The 15,337-nt window shown below is 50.2% G+C and overlaps 1 protein-coding gene across 2 annotated transcripts in view; it reads right to left on the bottom strand.

Annotated features, from left to right (window-relative positions):
• Window positions 1–15,337, bottom strand: part of TBC1D10A (TBC1 domain family member 10A) — a 31,232-nt gene that overhangs the window by 8,492 nt on the left and 7,403 nt on the right. For both annotated transcript variants that reach the window (XM_036823039.1, XM_036823038.1), the window contains exon 2: window positions 3,479–3,578. In XM_036823039.1, the coding sequence (XP_036678934.1) occupies window positions 3,479–3,578 (100 nt within the window). The remainder of the gene's footprint in view (window positions 1–3,478; window positions 3,579–15,337) is intronic.

The raw sequence follows: 15,337 nt of genomic DNA, 5'->3' as shown, positions 1-15,337 counted from the left end.
GGCCTTCAGTGAGCACGTCAGCAAGAGCAGAAAAGGGGTGAAAAGAGGACTTCTCCCCTGTGGCTACAATACTGCAATCAGATATGCTGCCACCAGGTGATGGCAGAGTCCCCGTATTCTCTGGTCCAGTGATAACACAGGTATTCTTTTTTTTTTTTTTTTTTTTTTGACCATGCTGTGCGGCTTGTGGGATCTTATTTTCCCGACTACCAGGGATTGAACCTGGGCCCTCAGCAGTGAGAGTGCGGAGTCCTAACCACTGGACCACCAGGGAAGTCCCCAACACAGGTATTCTTGAAGTCTACCACAGGATTATGAACCCCCATCACCATTTTCTGAATTAAAATGGAACCATACAAGTTAGAGGATCCCCATGGGATGTCACCAGGAAGGGATCTGCACAATGTGGAACACAGCTCAGCCACACGGCGAGTAGCTCACGAGATGACCCAGAATGTGCCCAGACACATGGCCTGGGCACTTTCATGGGAGTGTTTGTTTAAGCAGCTGTGTGGCAGGACACATCCAGCCTAGAGGAAAGACCTCAGCAGAATTCAGAAGGAAGATGGGAGCTGATCAAAATGGCTCCCTCTTTGTTTGGTCAAGAATACCATCTCTTCTCCTCTCCCTGACCCTAAGCTCCCAGGATTACCAGACCGCGGCCGAGGCAGCTGGCCTGGGTACAAGTCCTGATTCCAGCCCTTGCTAAATAAAATGGCACAGGCCTTCCCCACTACTCACAGCACTGACCTTAGCCAATCACTTCTCATCAACCGTAAGATCAAAATGATAACAACTATGATTCTATTAGAAGTGGGGTGATGGCGGGGGGGACATGCCTAGCCTGACACAGTCTGTATTCAATAAATGATGGCTTCATCTCCACCCCTCCAATCCCAGGAGGATGCCTGACACAGAAGCCCTGGGCCTCGGGCTCGCACCTAACTTCCCCTCACCTGGAAACCCCCTCAAAGAGTCCCATTGGAAGCTCTCAGAGGAGGGAGCACAGAAGGCCCGGGCTTCCTGATGACCAGCACAAACAAGGCAAAATTTTCCAAGGGTCAGAGAGAGTCAAGAACCAGGAAGAAGACAGGCAGACAGGCTGAGGGCAGTAGGGGAAGAGCAGAGTGGCTGGTCATAGGAGCCAAGTTGAGCTTCTGGGACTGCCTGCAAAGGGGGGAGAGGAAGGGAGCAGAAGGAAACTGCCCCAGACTCCACGAACAGTTTCCTGCTGCTGTGGGACAAGGGTCTCCTGAAGGAAGCCGCTTGGTCTGGGCAGGCTTTGGCAAAGGGAGGCAGTATGGCCCAGAGCCACAGGCCCTTTAGGCTCCCCTAGGGCCAAGCTCAGCTGGAGCCAGCCCCCACATATCACAGCCCTATCAAACTTGGCCTGCCCCAGGGGAGCCCAGGAATACCTTAGGTCCACTAAGTTCTCAAAGAGGCCGCACCCTCACCCAGGCCCAAGGCTGAGGAGGTGGGGGTGGAGAGCCAGGAATACAACCAGCCTTTCCCACTCTGGCCTCTGGAATCCTCAGCACAGGGGTGCTGGAGATCATAATCTCCTCCTTAGGGAGGAGGCAAAGGTGGGGATCAGCAATGATAAAGCTAGAGACAGTGCTCAGCTAACAGAAAGCACAAGGGATTATCATTATCTGAGGTAAGGCCTTGGGAAAGGAGAGCTCTGATGACAATAGTGTGAAGCCACACCCAGCCTGCTGAACTCCAGGAGGGCAGGGCCAAACTTTGAGCAGAGCCCTACAGGGGAAGACAGAATTCCAGCTAGAGCCTGCCTCCCTGCAGGGCCTAGCCCCAGTCCTGGGGACTCAGGACAAGTGCAGTGGGTGTGGATCCACTTCCTGATGCAGGTGTTGTCCTTCCTGTGCCACAACTTCCTGACCACGGGGAAAGCCCAAGCCTGCGCAGCAAGGCAGTAAGAGCTCCCAGGGCCAGCATGGCAGGAGAGAAGCAGAGGGCTAGGGCCTCTGGGGAGGGGAGGGTGCAGCCTCCTGCAGTGGCCCCTGCTGGGCAGGAGTAGCCTTGGCCTCTAACCACAGTGCCAGGGAAGCAAAGGGGAAGAGGAAGTGATGCTGGCTGCTCTGCTGAGAGGAGCTCCCCAAGGCTCCCCTCTGGAATCCCCATCTGCGAGGGAGGCTGGGGCGAGAATTCCACAGCCATCTCCCTGCCAGCCACTAGTCACCACAGCAGACAGTGGAGAGGGAGCTGAAGCTCAGGGTAAAAGCCCGAGGGCTGAGGAAGCAGGAAAACTGACCCCAGAGTCAGGCAGGAAGCAGTTGAAGAACAGCTGCCCTAAAAAAATATTTTTTTTAAAGTGCTGAGTTTTTCTAATAAGCAAAAAATGAATGCCCCAAAGCCCACATAGAACAGCAAGAAAGAGCCCTGGGCTCAGGGCTTTACAGTAGGAGCCTCGCAACAGGATTGTCATTCCCACTTGACCAAGGAAACTGAGGCTGAGAGGGTGAAGTGACTCACCCAAAGCCACACAGCTAGCCACAGGCACGAAGAGAGGGAGGCCGTGGGGCTGGGCCCAAGCCCTTATGTAACCTTTGGTCCTGGGCTTTCTGCAAAGCCCTGCAGCCAGCTGTGCCAGCCTGGAGACCAGCATGTCAGCAGACAACAGCAGGCCAGCGGGGTCACTGTGCACTGGGTACTTGTGCAGAGAGACCCCGGCTGTGGGACTGTGGACAGGCCTCCGCTAGGCCAGGGAGTTAAGTAGACTCTGCTGAGGTGGACAAGAGTATCAACACATACATGTGGTGGACAAGGATGTTCCTACGGGGTGATAGAGCTAGTGCCTAAATATAGCCCACCAGAAAAGGACCACAGGGTATTTTCATTTTTATAAGACCATTAAACTGTGAGGTTACTTTTCTTTTTGCTTTGTCCAAGGGGCATGGGGGAACTCATCAAATTAATCTAGAGGGTGAAGAAGGCCCCTTATTGTGGTGGTGAAGAGTGCAGGCACTAAAGTTAGACTGCCCGGGTTCAAACCTTGATTCTGTAACCATCCATAAAGTGAGGATACTACCACCACCAATCTCACTGGGGTGTTGTAAGGATTATCCAAGTCAAGTGCCCAGCACACTGCAAGTGTTTAACATACATTGGCTATTACTAGTATTATAAAGTCCTCCCTGATAGGTGGTGAGCAGCAGTAAGGACTTCCCCCAGGAGAGCTGGAAGAAAGCTGCCTGAAGGGCTTTTGGCTAAGAGCGGCTTTGAAGTTTGACTCCAGGACAAAGTTCTGTGAGAGTCTGAAGTCATCTGGGAGGACCAAGTGAAACCTGGGACCTGCCCTCCAGCCAGCTTCTGTCCCCATTTCCAAGCTGGCAGGTGGGGACACCTAAGGCAGCTGGCGGTTGGAGAAGCTCCTGCTCCTCCAAATTGATGCAATTCCTCCCTCTTCACTTCCTCCCCCGGCTGTGACTCCCAGCCTGAGGCCCAAGGCCAGGACCCTCACCTTTTTGTGCTTCTTGGCCATCCACTTGTCCCAGTTGTTGAGCATGTCCAGCCATTTGGACTCCCTCTGCCTCAGCACCTCCAGGGGGACTTCCTCTAGCCTGTGGAGCAGAGGGCAGGGCCTGTCAGAGGTGCCAAGAGAAGCAAAGGCCCTGGCTGAGGCCCCAGCCACCAGCCTGGTCGGTCTCCATTCCTCCCCCTGCCCTCCATCCCTGCAGTTCCCTTTGGAGCTGCTAACTCATGGACACCCTAACACAGATGCAAGGGAATGCAACCCCCTCCCTGGAAGACATAGGCTGGAGAGACACTAGGTTCAAGTGCTCACTCCCCCAATGCGTCAAGGGGCCAGGGATCACCGTGCCTCTCTGGGGCAGAGGCCTGAATGCCTGCACCTGTGCACCATAGCAAAGCATTCCCATGCTGGGTCTGTCCCGATAAATAAGCCTCTTCGCAGGGCCAGCATGCAAGTTTCAGAGCTGGACGAAAAAACTAGTCAAACAAGTACAGAAATAACATGCTCACCTCTGCACTCTACAAAACTAGTTACTCAGAGTTTCCCTAATTACGCCCTGGCCCTTTCCCACCTCTCAACCTTTGCTCATGCCAGTCCCTTTGCTGGAATGCTCTCCGAGTTGTCTCTACCTATCAAAATCCTAAATACACTTCAAAGCCCCGTCAAATGCCACTCGTATTTGTACATCTACTAACTGTGCAGTTGTCACAGCTATGCAGGCATTGTTCTAGGGCCAGGGTATCTGGCCCTAGAAGCACTCCTAGAAGAACTCCTGTGGCAAAAACAAACTCCCAGCCCTCCTACTGGACTCTGAATGTCTGCTAGAGCTGGTGGGGAAAACAGCTCAGCATGAAGACCCACGCCAGGCAGCACCAAAGCAGCTGAGGTAGGCTGAGGCGAAATCCCTGGCTTAGAGGGCGCTTCAAGTGAGTGAGCTTCTTCCAAGGAGTGAGACCCTGGAAATTCCTGAGTTCACGTAACTAAGGGGCAAAGAGAAGAAGGAGACTAGTGTTTGTAGGCTGCTTCCTTATTTAGCCTACAGAGCAATAGTGGTAAGAAAACAACAATGAAAAAAATATATATGTGCACTTCTCTACACACACATACACACTCTCTTAAAATTATTTTTAAAGTAGTGGATTATGGATCTTTTAAATTTCTTTTTTGTGCCTTTTTTTTTCAATTAAAAAAATACTGACATTATTGAGAGGAAAGATACCAAGGGAGGGTATATTGCTTAGAGTCAAACAGCAAATCAGTGGAAAAACCCAGACTCAAATCCAAGTCAGATCCTAGCCAAGTGCCTGCACTCAGTGCTGCCTGACCTCCCAGGAAGGAGCTGCCTGACCTCCCAGGAAGAAGTTGAGGCACTCAGGCAGCTGGGAGGAGGCTCGCAGGAACAGGACATGGTGGGGCTAGAGTTTGGCCCAGGCCTTGATTCTCTGATTCTCTTTCTACCGGAAGGAAATGCACTGCTATAACTTTTACTGGTTGGAAGAGCAGAGGGAGGGGCCCTGGCAGAGCAAAGGCCCCCAGACACAAAGGGCAGGTCCTCTTCTTAAGTGTTCTTTATCTGGAGAACTGCACAGGCCTGAGAGCAGCCTTGGAGCTGAACAGCCAAGGAGAGACAAGAGCCTTGGGCAAACTTGGCCCCCTCTACACAGGGACACAGGCTACCACCCTCTGGAACTGCTGACCCTCTCACCACCTACAGATAGAACCAGGGCACAAGGATACTCTCCTTCCTATCCCTCCCCACAGGAGAAAACCTGAGACCATACCTTTAGATCAGGTAATTTACAAAGGAATGTAAATTATGCACGTCTCCAGGCAGCCCCCAAAACACCCAGGGAGCAGAAACCAAAGGCCCAGCATCACAGGCCAGGTGCCCTCCCATCACCTACAAAGTACTCACTTATACAAGTCAGGGGATGAGGCTTCTAGCTGACTAAACAAAAGGGGTACCCACACTGAGTCAACAGGAAGTGCTGGCAGTTATGGATGTGGATAATATCTGATCCAATCCCTCCCTAGAGCAGATGAGAAAATGGAGGCTCATAAGAGGGCAAGGCTTTCGCCTGAGATTACCAGTTTCCAGAGAATTCCCATCTGATTAAATATATGCCCATTTGATACCTCAACCCTCCAGTCTGTCTTTATTGATAAGATCTGACAGCAGGGCCCCAGAGATACCCATTCTCCCAACTACAAATACACAGGGGAACACGTTCAAGTTCGGTGTTCTTTTAAATGATTCCAGATAACAGCTTTGGCAGTTTCAAAGCCCCAACATCAAACCTCAAACCGGAATTTCAAATGGGTACAAAACAAACAACCATATTTCCTGGATTCTAAGACACTACTGATTTTAAACTACACCATTGATTTGGTAAGGTCTGCTCAGAAACTAACAAAAAACCCACCACTGCTTTAAATGTCAACTGAGAGATCCATTTTGATTTTTAAAATCTTAAATTGGGAAAAATTTGAGGAAATATGGTCATTTGAGTGCCTTCTCCTCCAACAGCAGAGGAGTTTAACCCACCTGGAGAGGGTGGGAAGGCAGACACTGGAGGTCTGGAGGTCTGGTTGAACGGAGCATTCAGCACTTTACGTGCTCTCTAACTACAGGTAAACTTCTCTTTACATACAGGATGTGCGCCTGAAAAGCTGCAGGCTACCCATTTTTTTACCCATTTCACATACCCTTCAGTCTGGTCAGTCAGGATCTCAGAAGGCATCTGATCAGACTGCTGTCTGATATAGGAATCCCTTCTACAATTGTCCCTTGCCCTCTCTGAGGCTGTTTCCCTATACAATTGGATGGCCTGCATTGTGAATTGACCCTCAAAAGATGCCCAGAAAAAAAAAAAAAAAAAAAAAAAAAAGATGCCCAGAAAGGAGCCGTGAGATGGAATTGGGGTCTGGGTATCCCTGCAAATGGCATAATGGTGTAGAGGCCCTGAGGTGGCTTCCTCCTAACAGTGGGGGGAGAGCATGAGCCAGTTTCCAGTGACAGGGAAGCTGACCAAATGGCAGTTTAAGGAACCAAACAGCCCATGGGGGATGCTTCAGGTCTGAGAGTTTCACTCACCCTTTCAGAAAACCCCTCTGTCCTTAAGGTGACCTGAAGGAGTCTCTGCAACCAAAAGAGCCTAATGATAACAGTCTCTAGTGGCCCAGCCTCTGCTGGAACTCCTCCAGGGATGGGGCCTCATTATCTCTAGGTAAAGCCACCTACGGTAAAGTTTTTACCGTTAAAACTTAATTCCCCCAAATTTTCCTGGTATCTTCTATCTATAATCTCAATACCCCCTTCAAAGGCTGCACAATTCTCAGCCAGATCAGCCCCACACCAGGCACACACATACTTATCCCTTGTCACCCACCCATCCCTACCTGGAATGCCCTTTCCTCTCCCCTCTCCAAGTCGCAGCAACACTTTCAGGACCCAGTATAATAATAAAAATGACAACTTCAACAATAACAGCAGCAATAGTAGTTACCATCTGTACATCATTTACTACTTACCAACATCTTCCAAAACACTTATATATATCCATTTTCCAGAAGTAGAATCCAAGACTTAGTAAAGTTAAGTGCCTTGCTCAAGGCCATGTAGCTGCATTCAAACCCAGGCCTGCCTCACTCTACAGCCCATGCTCCTGACTGTGTACTATACTCCTCTGCCTGCAAAGGTCAAGCCCTTAGCCTCCACGCAGCCTCCATGCCTGCCCAGATCTCACTGGCTGTCCTCCAACCTGAAGACCTTCATCCTGACTTAGAACACCATTTCTCAAAGTTTTTAAACTGAAACTCCCAGTAAGAAATACATTTTAGACTGAGACTACACACACACACATAACCAAAATACATTTTATGAAACAATTTACTATTACATGTACTAATGTACCGGATATTTTCAGTTCAATTTTTATATTATTCTACTCTTTTTTTTAAATTAATTTTTTTTTAAAATTTATTTTATTTTTGGCTGTGTTGGGTTTTCGTTGCTGCACACGGGCTTTCTCTGGTTGCAGCGAGCAGGGGCTACTCTTCGTTGTGGTGCACGGGCTTCTCATTGCGGTGACTTCTCTTGTTGTCGAGCACAGGCTCTAGGCGCACGGGCTTCAGTAGTTGTGGCACGTGGGCTCAGTAGTTGTGGCTCGCGGGCTCTAGAGCGCAGGCTCAGTAGTTGTGGTACACAGGCTCAGTTGCTCCGCAGCATGTGGGATCTTCCCGGACCAGGGCTTGAACCCGTGTCCCTCGCATTGGCAGATGGATTCTTAACCACAGCACCACCAGGGAAGCCCTATATTCTATTCTATTTTTTTTCTTCTTCTTTTAATGCTGGTCACAATCCCCTAAATTTGATTACAGCACTAAATCACTAATGAATCAAGATATGGTCTGAAATGAGCATTTCATTACAACTTGGTCATATTGCTCAGCACTGTCCCTCCCTAACTGGACTGGGTCTTGAACTTCTGTAACTCCCACCATGTACCTCACAGGTGTTCAACAGATGCCTGCCTGGTTTTCTCCATGACATCATTATTTTCATCTGTACTGCCTTCAGGGCTACAAGCCACTGTTGCCTACAGCAATTTTATTTGTGCCCCTAATTGCCCAGTGAGATCCTCATAGGTTAATTACTATTTCCATTAGACCCATGAGAAACTTGACCCAATCAGAGAGATTGTATGACTTGGGCAAAGTCCAAAGCTATTAAGTGGCAAAACCAGGGCTTTCCTTTGCCGTAGTGACTCAATGTGCTGCTTCTCACTCCCCTGGGAAGGCTGTGAGGAAATCAGGCCGTTCTCCAGGTGCCACTGTGTAGCTCTATCTCTGGCCCCAAAACCCCTGGAGACAGTCTAAACCCTCCTCTAGTGTTCTGATTGTCTCAGTGAGCGGTTTGCCCCTACCTAGCAATGGTCAGTGAGGCCAATATGCTGGATGGGCAAAGCTCGCAAGCACACCCTCGGCCACCACCTCCTAAGGGAGAGAGACACAGAGGAGACAGAAGTGGGCAGCCAGAGAGTGACTGAGCCCAGATTCTGTCGGGCTCTCAGGCTGAGCTAGGCTTAGTCATGCTGTGCCATGCCATGGCCCAAGGCAGCAGTGACACTCCATTGACACCAGGCTCTGCAGGCTCCCTAGCCTTCTCCCCAAACCCAGAAGCTGAAGACTTCCAAGAGCTCAGAGGGAGAAGACCAGTTCCCAAGGCTACCCAAGACCTGGGCTCTCTCCGCCTTGTCCTTCCAGCCATGTATCAATACTTTTCAACCAAGCACACCTCAGCCCCTCCGGTTGGCAGGCTCAGCCAGGTGTGGTGCCTGTGCCCATGACCCCTTTATCGAAAGGTGTCAGATAAACTTTGGTCCCAAGGAACCAGTGTAACCGCCTCCTCCAAGCCTCACTCTCTAAACCAGCCCAAGCAGAAGGCCCAAGGTCACAGACCTCAGGATTGATCCTCCTCATCTCAACCATCGGGAAGGCCAGGTGGAGTGTGGGAGAGAGTAAAAAGAGTGGGGACCTTGAAGCCAACCAACCTAGGTTTCCATTCCAGCTCCTCCAACTGGGAGACAGACCTCTAAGTCACAACTTCATCTTCAAGTGGGACCATACACATACCTCATACTTTATAAGGCCTAAATGAAGAATAGATGTGTATAAGGACCCAGCCTGGTGGGTGGCCGGCTAATGGTAGCTTTAGGTGACTGGTATTTGCAGCTTACCTAGCACTTTCACATCCCTTTTCTCATCTGACTGGTCCATACACACGCGCAGCAGGGCATGATTATCTCCATTTTACCCATGAAGCAATTGAGGCCCCAAGCGATTAAGTCATTTACTCAATGACACATAGACTGTAACTCTTGGCTTCTGACCCAGCTCTGCCACTTTGTGACTACTCCACTCTCTGAGCTTCTGGTTCCCCACGTGTAACATGGGGGCAATACCACCCCTTCAGAGGGCAGCAATAAAGACCACATGAGACAGTAAGAGCTGATACACTTCCAGCACTCGCTCTGTACTAGCTCTGCCAAGCACTACATAGGCACACAAGTCCCCAAGGAAGTAGTTTTTATTATCTCTACTTAATAGACATGAAAACTAAAGCTCAGCACAGCTGAATAATCTGTCCAAGGTTACACAGCCTGGAAATAGAGGCTGCCAACTGAGTACTAAACTATCCAATAAATATAAAGTGACCCACATGTAACAGGGCCTCAATACCTGTTACATTCCCTTCTTTTTCCTTTATCACCCAGTAAGGTAGAGAACCACTACCCCCTGTGCTGAGATGGCAAGAGTGAGCAAGATGAAAGTGCAGAAAATTGGGAAATGGATGTGCAATCACAGATCCAGGGACAACAAAATGGGGGAGCTCCCCTCTCCCACCCAGAGCTGGAAAAAGAAGTGAGAATAAACAAAAGGCTGACCTACTTTGCACACTGAGTAACAACCTCTGGAGTTCATTAACCTAAGAGGTGGTAATGACTAAAGTATAAATAGTTTTTATGCCAGCTCCATAATAACCAATGACAGGAAACTGGAATCAAGAGAGGGTGGGTTGGTGGTGTGCAAATGGCCGATGATCAGGGCTGGGAGGCCTGTGAGGTTACCTAACGAGTCCACCCACTCCCCAGACAGCCAGGGAAGCCTAGAGACCAAAGGGTAAGTGATCTGCCCAAGGCGACGCTGTGAGTCAGTGTAGAAAAGGAAGATGGTCTGCAGCAGCCTGGTGCTCCCTCCTGCGTCCTGGCAACCCCTGGCTTGGAGGTAGGGCAGTGTCCAGGCTCCCTGTCTGGGTGAGAGAGAGAGTCTGGTTTGCTTCACTCTCCCCAACTCCTGGTACAAGCTCGTTCCCGGCCTGCCTCCCTTTCCCATAAGGAATTCCCTGGCTTTGCTCCTTCCAGCCCTGGGTCAGTGCACAGTGGTAAACAGGTTCTCTCCACCCTTCTCTGGCCTCAGTGCCATGGGCCTCTGCCCAACTCTCCACTCTGCACAGCCCCACCCTCCCCCCCATGTCAGAGGCAAGAAATGGTTCCTTTAAGCACCAGCCTTGCTGGCTCCAAAAAGCAAGGAATCCCCCGCCCCCAACCCCCACTCAGCTAGGGAAAGGCACAGACCTTAGCAAAAACTCCCAGGGGAGCTCTCCCTGACAAATGCAGAGAGGTATGGAGACTATTCTCAACAGAAGACATCCCTTCCCCAACCCCCCACCCCTATGGGGCAGAGTACTACTTGAAATTCCCCACCGGCAACTGGGTCCTCAGGTCACAATCTCACTGTGGGCACCTGGGGGCCCCCATGACTCAATTACATCCCCCCTCACCCATCCTTACAAAACTGCTAAATTTTATTGATAGATCTTATCAAATTAGTCTTAACTCACTACTTATCTCTGCCAAGACTCCTTCAAGGCTCCCTACTGCCCTACTTGCTCAACAGAAACCTCAGGCCCTGGCTCCCAGGCCTTCCTATTCCCTCTACACGTCCTTCTTTTTTCCCAGCCCTATTTCTAGATGGCCCTCTCTCTGAGCTGCCCTCCCTCACCCCTACCCCAACTCTAATTCAGGCCCACTCATCTTCTGAGGCCTCCTTCAGAATACCCTCTCATCTCTACGAAGCCTTTCCTAACCACTCCAGGAGCAGAACACAATCAGCACCTCATTACATTCCATACACATCTCTCTAGAGCCTGTGTTCCAGGCCCTGAATCTACAAAGTTGAATAAAATGTAGTCCCTGCCTTTGGGGAGGTCAATCTGGCAGAGGAGACAGATGGGTGAGTAAATAACTAGCACACACAGAGGTGCTATCACAGAAAAACTAGAAGGGTAGAAGGTGCTAGGAGACTGCAAGAAGCCCTCAGGGTGGGGCTGGGGGGAGTTAGAGAAAGCTTTAAAGGGGAGCTGACTTTTGAGATGGTCCTTGAAGGGTGACAGGAAGTGGCCAGGGTGAGAAAGGGGAAAGAGCATATCAGGCAGAAGACCCAGTATGAGAAAGCACAAGTGAATGGAAAACGGCCTGGCTTGTTTGGGGAATGTGAGCAGTCCAGTGGAGCGAGTCTGGCTTCTCCGCTGGACTGTCCACTCCGCTGAGGCAGCATTCCACGAGAAGGTGCGCTCCTGGGGGACAGAGGCTCTGCCAATCACACCCTCCACAGTGTGTCCTGGCCCTAGAACAGAGCCTAGTACCTAGCTGGTGCTCAATAAATGTGTGTTGACAGGTTCATTTGCTTTGTGACCTCAGGCACTCTGAGTTTCAGTTTTCTCCCCACTGAGATGGGAATACTATCCTCTACCTTGAGATCAGATGGGAAAAGCACAAGCACAGAAAGTGCTTCATAAAGGGCACTCCCTCTCTGGCCTGATACCAGCTCTGGATCTTCTTTGAAGCCCAGCACAGGGCTGAGCCCAGATGTGCTTGATGATGGCCTCTTACAACATTATAATTCTATATTCAATTAACATAATTGAATGTTTGTTATAACACTTACCAGGTACTTGCTATGGACCAGACACGGTGCTCAACACTTAAATTATTTCATTTAATCCTGACAACAAGCACATGAAATAGGTCCTCTAATTATCACCTCCCCCCGCTTCTGCAGATGACGAAACTCAGGTTTTCAGCAAGCCAGTAACTAGCCAATGTCCAGGGTGAGCAGAGGACAGCTCTGGGAGGTATACCCGGGCCCTGCTCTTCTGCTCTGTCACTCAACTCTGGCACTGACTGCTATCCACTAGGCTGGGTGAGCACAAGCCTTGCTCCCAGGGAGCTTGGAACTTAGTGACCTCAGAGCCATATACTGTGTGATGATTGGCAAGTCACTTTACCACTCTGGGATTTGGTGTCTACCTCTGTAAAATGGAGATTATGATGATAATAACTATATCTCACGAGTTAAATGAGGTGGTATTGGTGAAAGCATGGTCCACCATGCAGGCTCTTCTGTGAAATGGCATTACCATGTGACTATGCTGGGAGGTTGGATGGGTCACTCAGAGGCAGACAGGAAGCCCAGGATGAAAGTCTACAAGGAACCAGGAGGGTGGGTGGTAATTATGAAGCAAACTCTTACGCATTCCCCAAGTGACTGCCACTACCCAAGAGGCAAGGCCCCAAGGCAGCCCTACAGTTGCATGCTTTGAATTGAATTCTTTCAGGAGACCCACTTTTGTTCTCACTTCTGCTTTATCTTCACAGACCAAGGAGAAGATCAGGCCTCGCATCAGGGTCCTCAGAGTCAGGGTCACTGAGGGCTCTGTTCCAAAGAAATGACTCAATGAGGAAATGATTGGGGGATTCCCAACCTGCCCTGGCAGGACAGAAAGCTCCAGACCACAAGCTGAGTGGATTGGCTTCCGTTTTACCCCCAAGGTCCAAGGGTGGGTAGGCAGAGCAACATGAAGGAGTCTGGATCTTCACACCCACGCTGCCTGTTCTCTCACCATTATGCCAAAGGCCTGAAGTAAAACCTTAGAGGATTATTCACACTCGAATTATAAGAGCCACCATGTACCACTGAACTCTTACTTTGTGGCATACACTGTGCTGGGTGCTTTACCAACATTTCCTCCCTTAATACTCATAACCATAAGTGGCATGGGGCCTGTTCCCTCTCCCAATGCCACCACCTGGCCCATTTACAGACTCAGAGAGGTCACATGGCTAGGAAGTGACAGAGCCAGGGCCTGAAGTCAGGTCTGCTGGTGTCTTGAACCCAGGATCTCCCAGGTCCAAATTTAGGTTCTCCTTTTTTGTGAAACCAAGACAGAGAGGAAAGGGAAATATACAGCATCCTCCAAAGGAGGCTGGCTAGGAAAGATGGTTTCTGGACACACAGAAGAGGAGGAACAAGAGTTTTCCATACTATGTTCCTGGGCCCCTTACTACCCAGCTGCTCCTGCCTTATCTTGGGGTATCTGTGAGGGGCTGTGTGTGGAGACCTGGGACAGGAAGTGTGCCATCCATTATAACAACTCAACAACAAAAACAACTCGAGAAGCCTACTAGGAAAAGTGTAGACACTTGGGGCTGGACTGAAAGTCCTAAGGCTGGGACAAGAAGAGGGAGGACAGGCCACACAGTAGCAACAAGCTTTGGTAAGATGGAAAATTGGGAAGGAGGAACCCTGGCTTCTAGGCACAATTCCATTACTCGTTCAGCTTGGGTTTCCTTGTCTGTAAACAGGGCAAAATAAAACTTACCCTACTGACTTCCCATTGCTCCTGTAAGGATTACTGCAAGGCAATGAGAAAGAAAGCACTTTGCAGAACAAAGAGCTAGACAAATCAAAGCATTCTTTGATTTGACTGCACTCCCAAAGACATGAGGGCCACTGGTCTGACAAAGGGAGGTCCTCTCATAAGAGAAACAGAGCATGCTGGAAGCATTGGCCTTTGTGGGCTGTGCCCTGACGACCCCTTGCACTTGTGTGGTACCTGATAAAAAACTTCTCAAAGCCCTTTTCATATACTCCAAGGTAAGTCTCAGAATGTTAGAAGCAGAAGACCTCTTCAACATCACCCATTAAAACTGTCTTAGTTTATATGCAGGGGAAACTGAGGTTTAGAAAGATTAAGCAACTTTCTCAAGGTCGCAGAGCTAGTTAGGGGCTCAGGGAAGCCCAGGACTCAGGTCTCCTGATCCCCTGTTCAGCAGTGTTTGTTTACACATGCTCCTAATCCAGTTATCTCATTTGATCCTCACAATCCTTTTGTACACAGACCACACCTTTATCTACTGTTGAATGTCTGACTTCCCTGCTAGGCTCTAGGTCTTGGGAGGGCAGGACCAAGTCCCCAGAGCCTAGCACATGGCTGCACACGTAGTACGTGCTGGATGAAAAGCAGGGAGCATTAGTCCCATGGTCAGGTGAGAGGACGTGCTTAAGTCACACACCACCAGGGGCAGTGGTGGAGCCAGCACTGGCACCTTGACCCCTGGGTTCAGAACCCTTTCCCATATTAGCCTAAATCCACATATCCAGCCAGAATCATCTCTGAGAAATGGCTGGTGGTGCCCCAAAGGGCTGAGGGGTTCACTTTCTCATAGGCACTGGACTTGCTTCCACCTCCCAGCTGAGGCACCAGCTCCAGGAACAGAATAAAGGTGAGATGAAGTCAGCCCTCAGCTGCCATCTGCCTCCCCTTGATCAGCTTATGCTGTGCCTAAAAGCCCCAAACCTACCCTCCCCAGCTACATACCGTCCTAAGGTAGGCTTTCCATGCCCTCAGGCCTTACTCCTCTCTCCTTGGAGAGGTCTAGCCCTTCCTGCAGCCTTCCTTGCCATCCAATATGTTTACTGGGCAGAGACCTCAAAGCTCAGTTCCACTCACCCCACCCCCTCCCAACCAGGCCAAACCCACTCTCCTACTGGAGAGAGACAAAGAACCCCTTGATGTGCCCAGAGCGTGCCAGCCATGCCAGGCACCTTGGGGAGCCCAGGACTGTGACAAAGCAGAGTCAGCAGCAGCCCACTGTCTGCTTCAAAAGAAGGCCACAGATGGCCTTCCTTCCCTGTGGTCAGAAGGCCCCGGAATGGCTAGGCCACTTCAGCTTGGCCAAAGCCTTCTCAGTTCCCCTCAGTCCATACAGCCAATCAGGCACCAAGCCCTACTTGCTGATCTCTTCATCCTCATAGCTCAAGGGCTCTTCCAGGCCTCTCTACAGCCCTTTTGGGCTGTCCCAACCTCTCCCAACTGCTCTCACTGCCTGTGGCCCAGCTCCTCTTTATGCCATCTCCCATGCCAGCACCAGACTGACCTTAATGAAACACAGGAGGCCTCAGTCTGACATTCAAGGCTAGTCACAGTCTGCCCAACCTACTTTG

Source organism: Balaenoptera musculus, chromosome 14, assembly GCF_009873245.2.
Source record: "Balaenoptera musculus isolate JJ_BM4_2016_0621 chromosome 14, mBalMus1.pri.v3, whole genome shotgun sequence".
NCBI lineage: Eukaryota > Metazoa > Chordata > Mammalia > Artiodactyla > Balaenopteridae > Balaenoptera > Balaenoptera musculus.
Note: the sequence above shows the minus strand (reverse complement) of the source record. Positions and strands in the feature narration are given on the sequence as shown.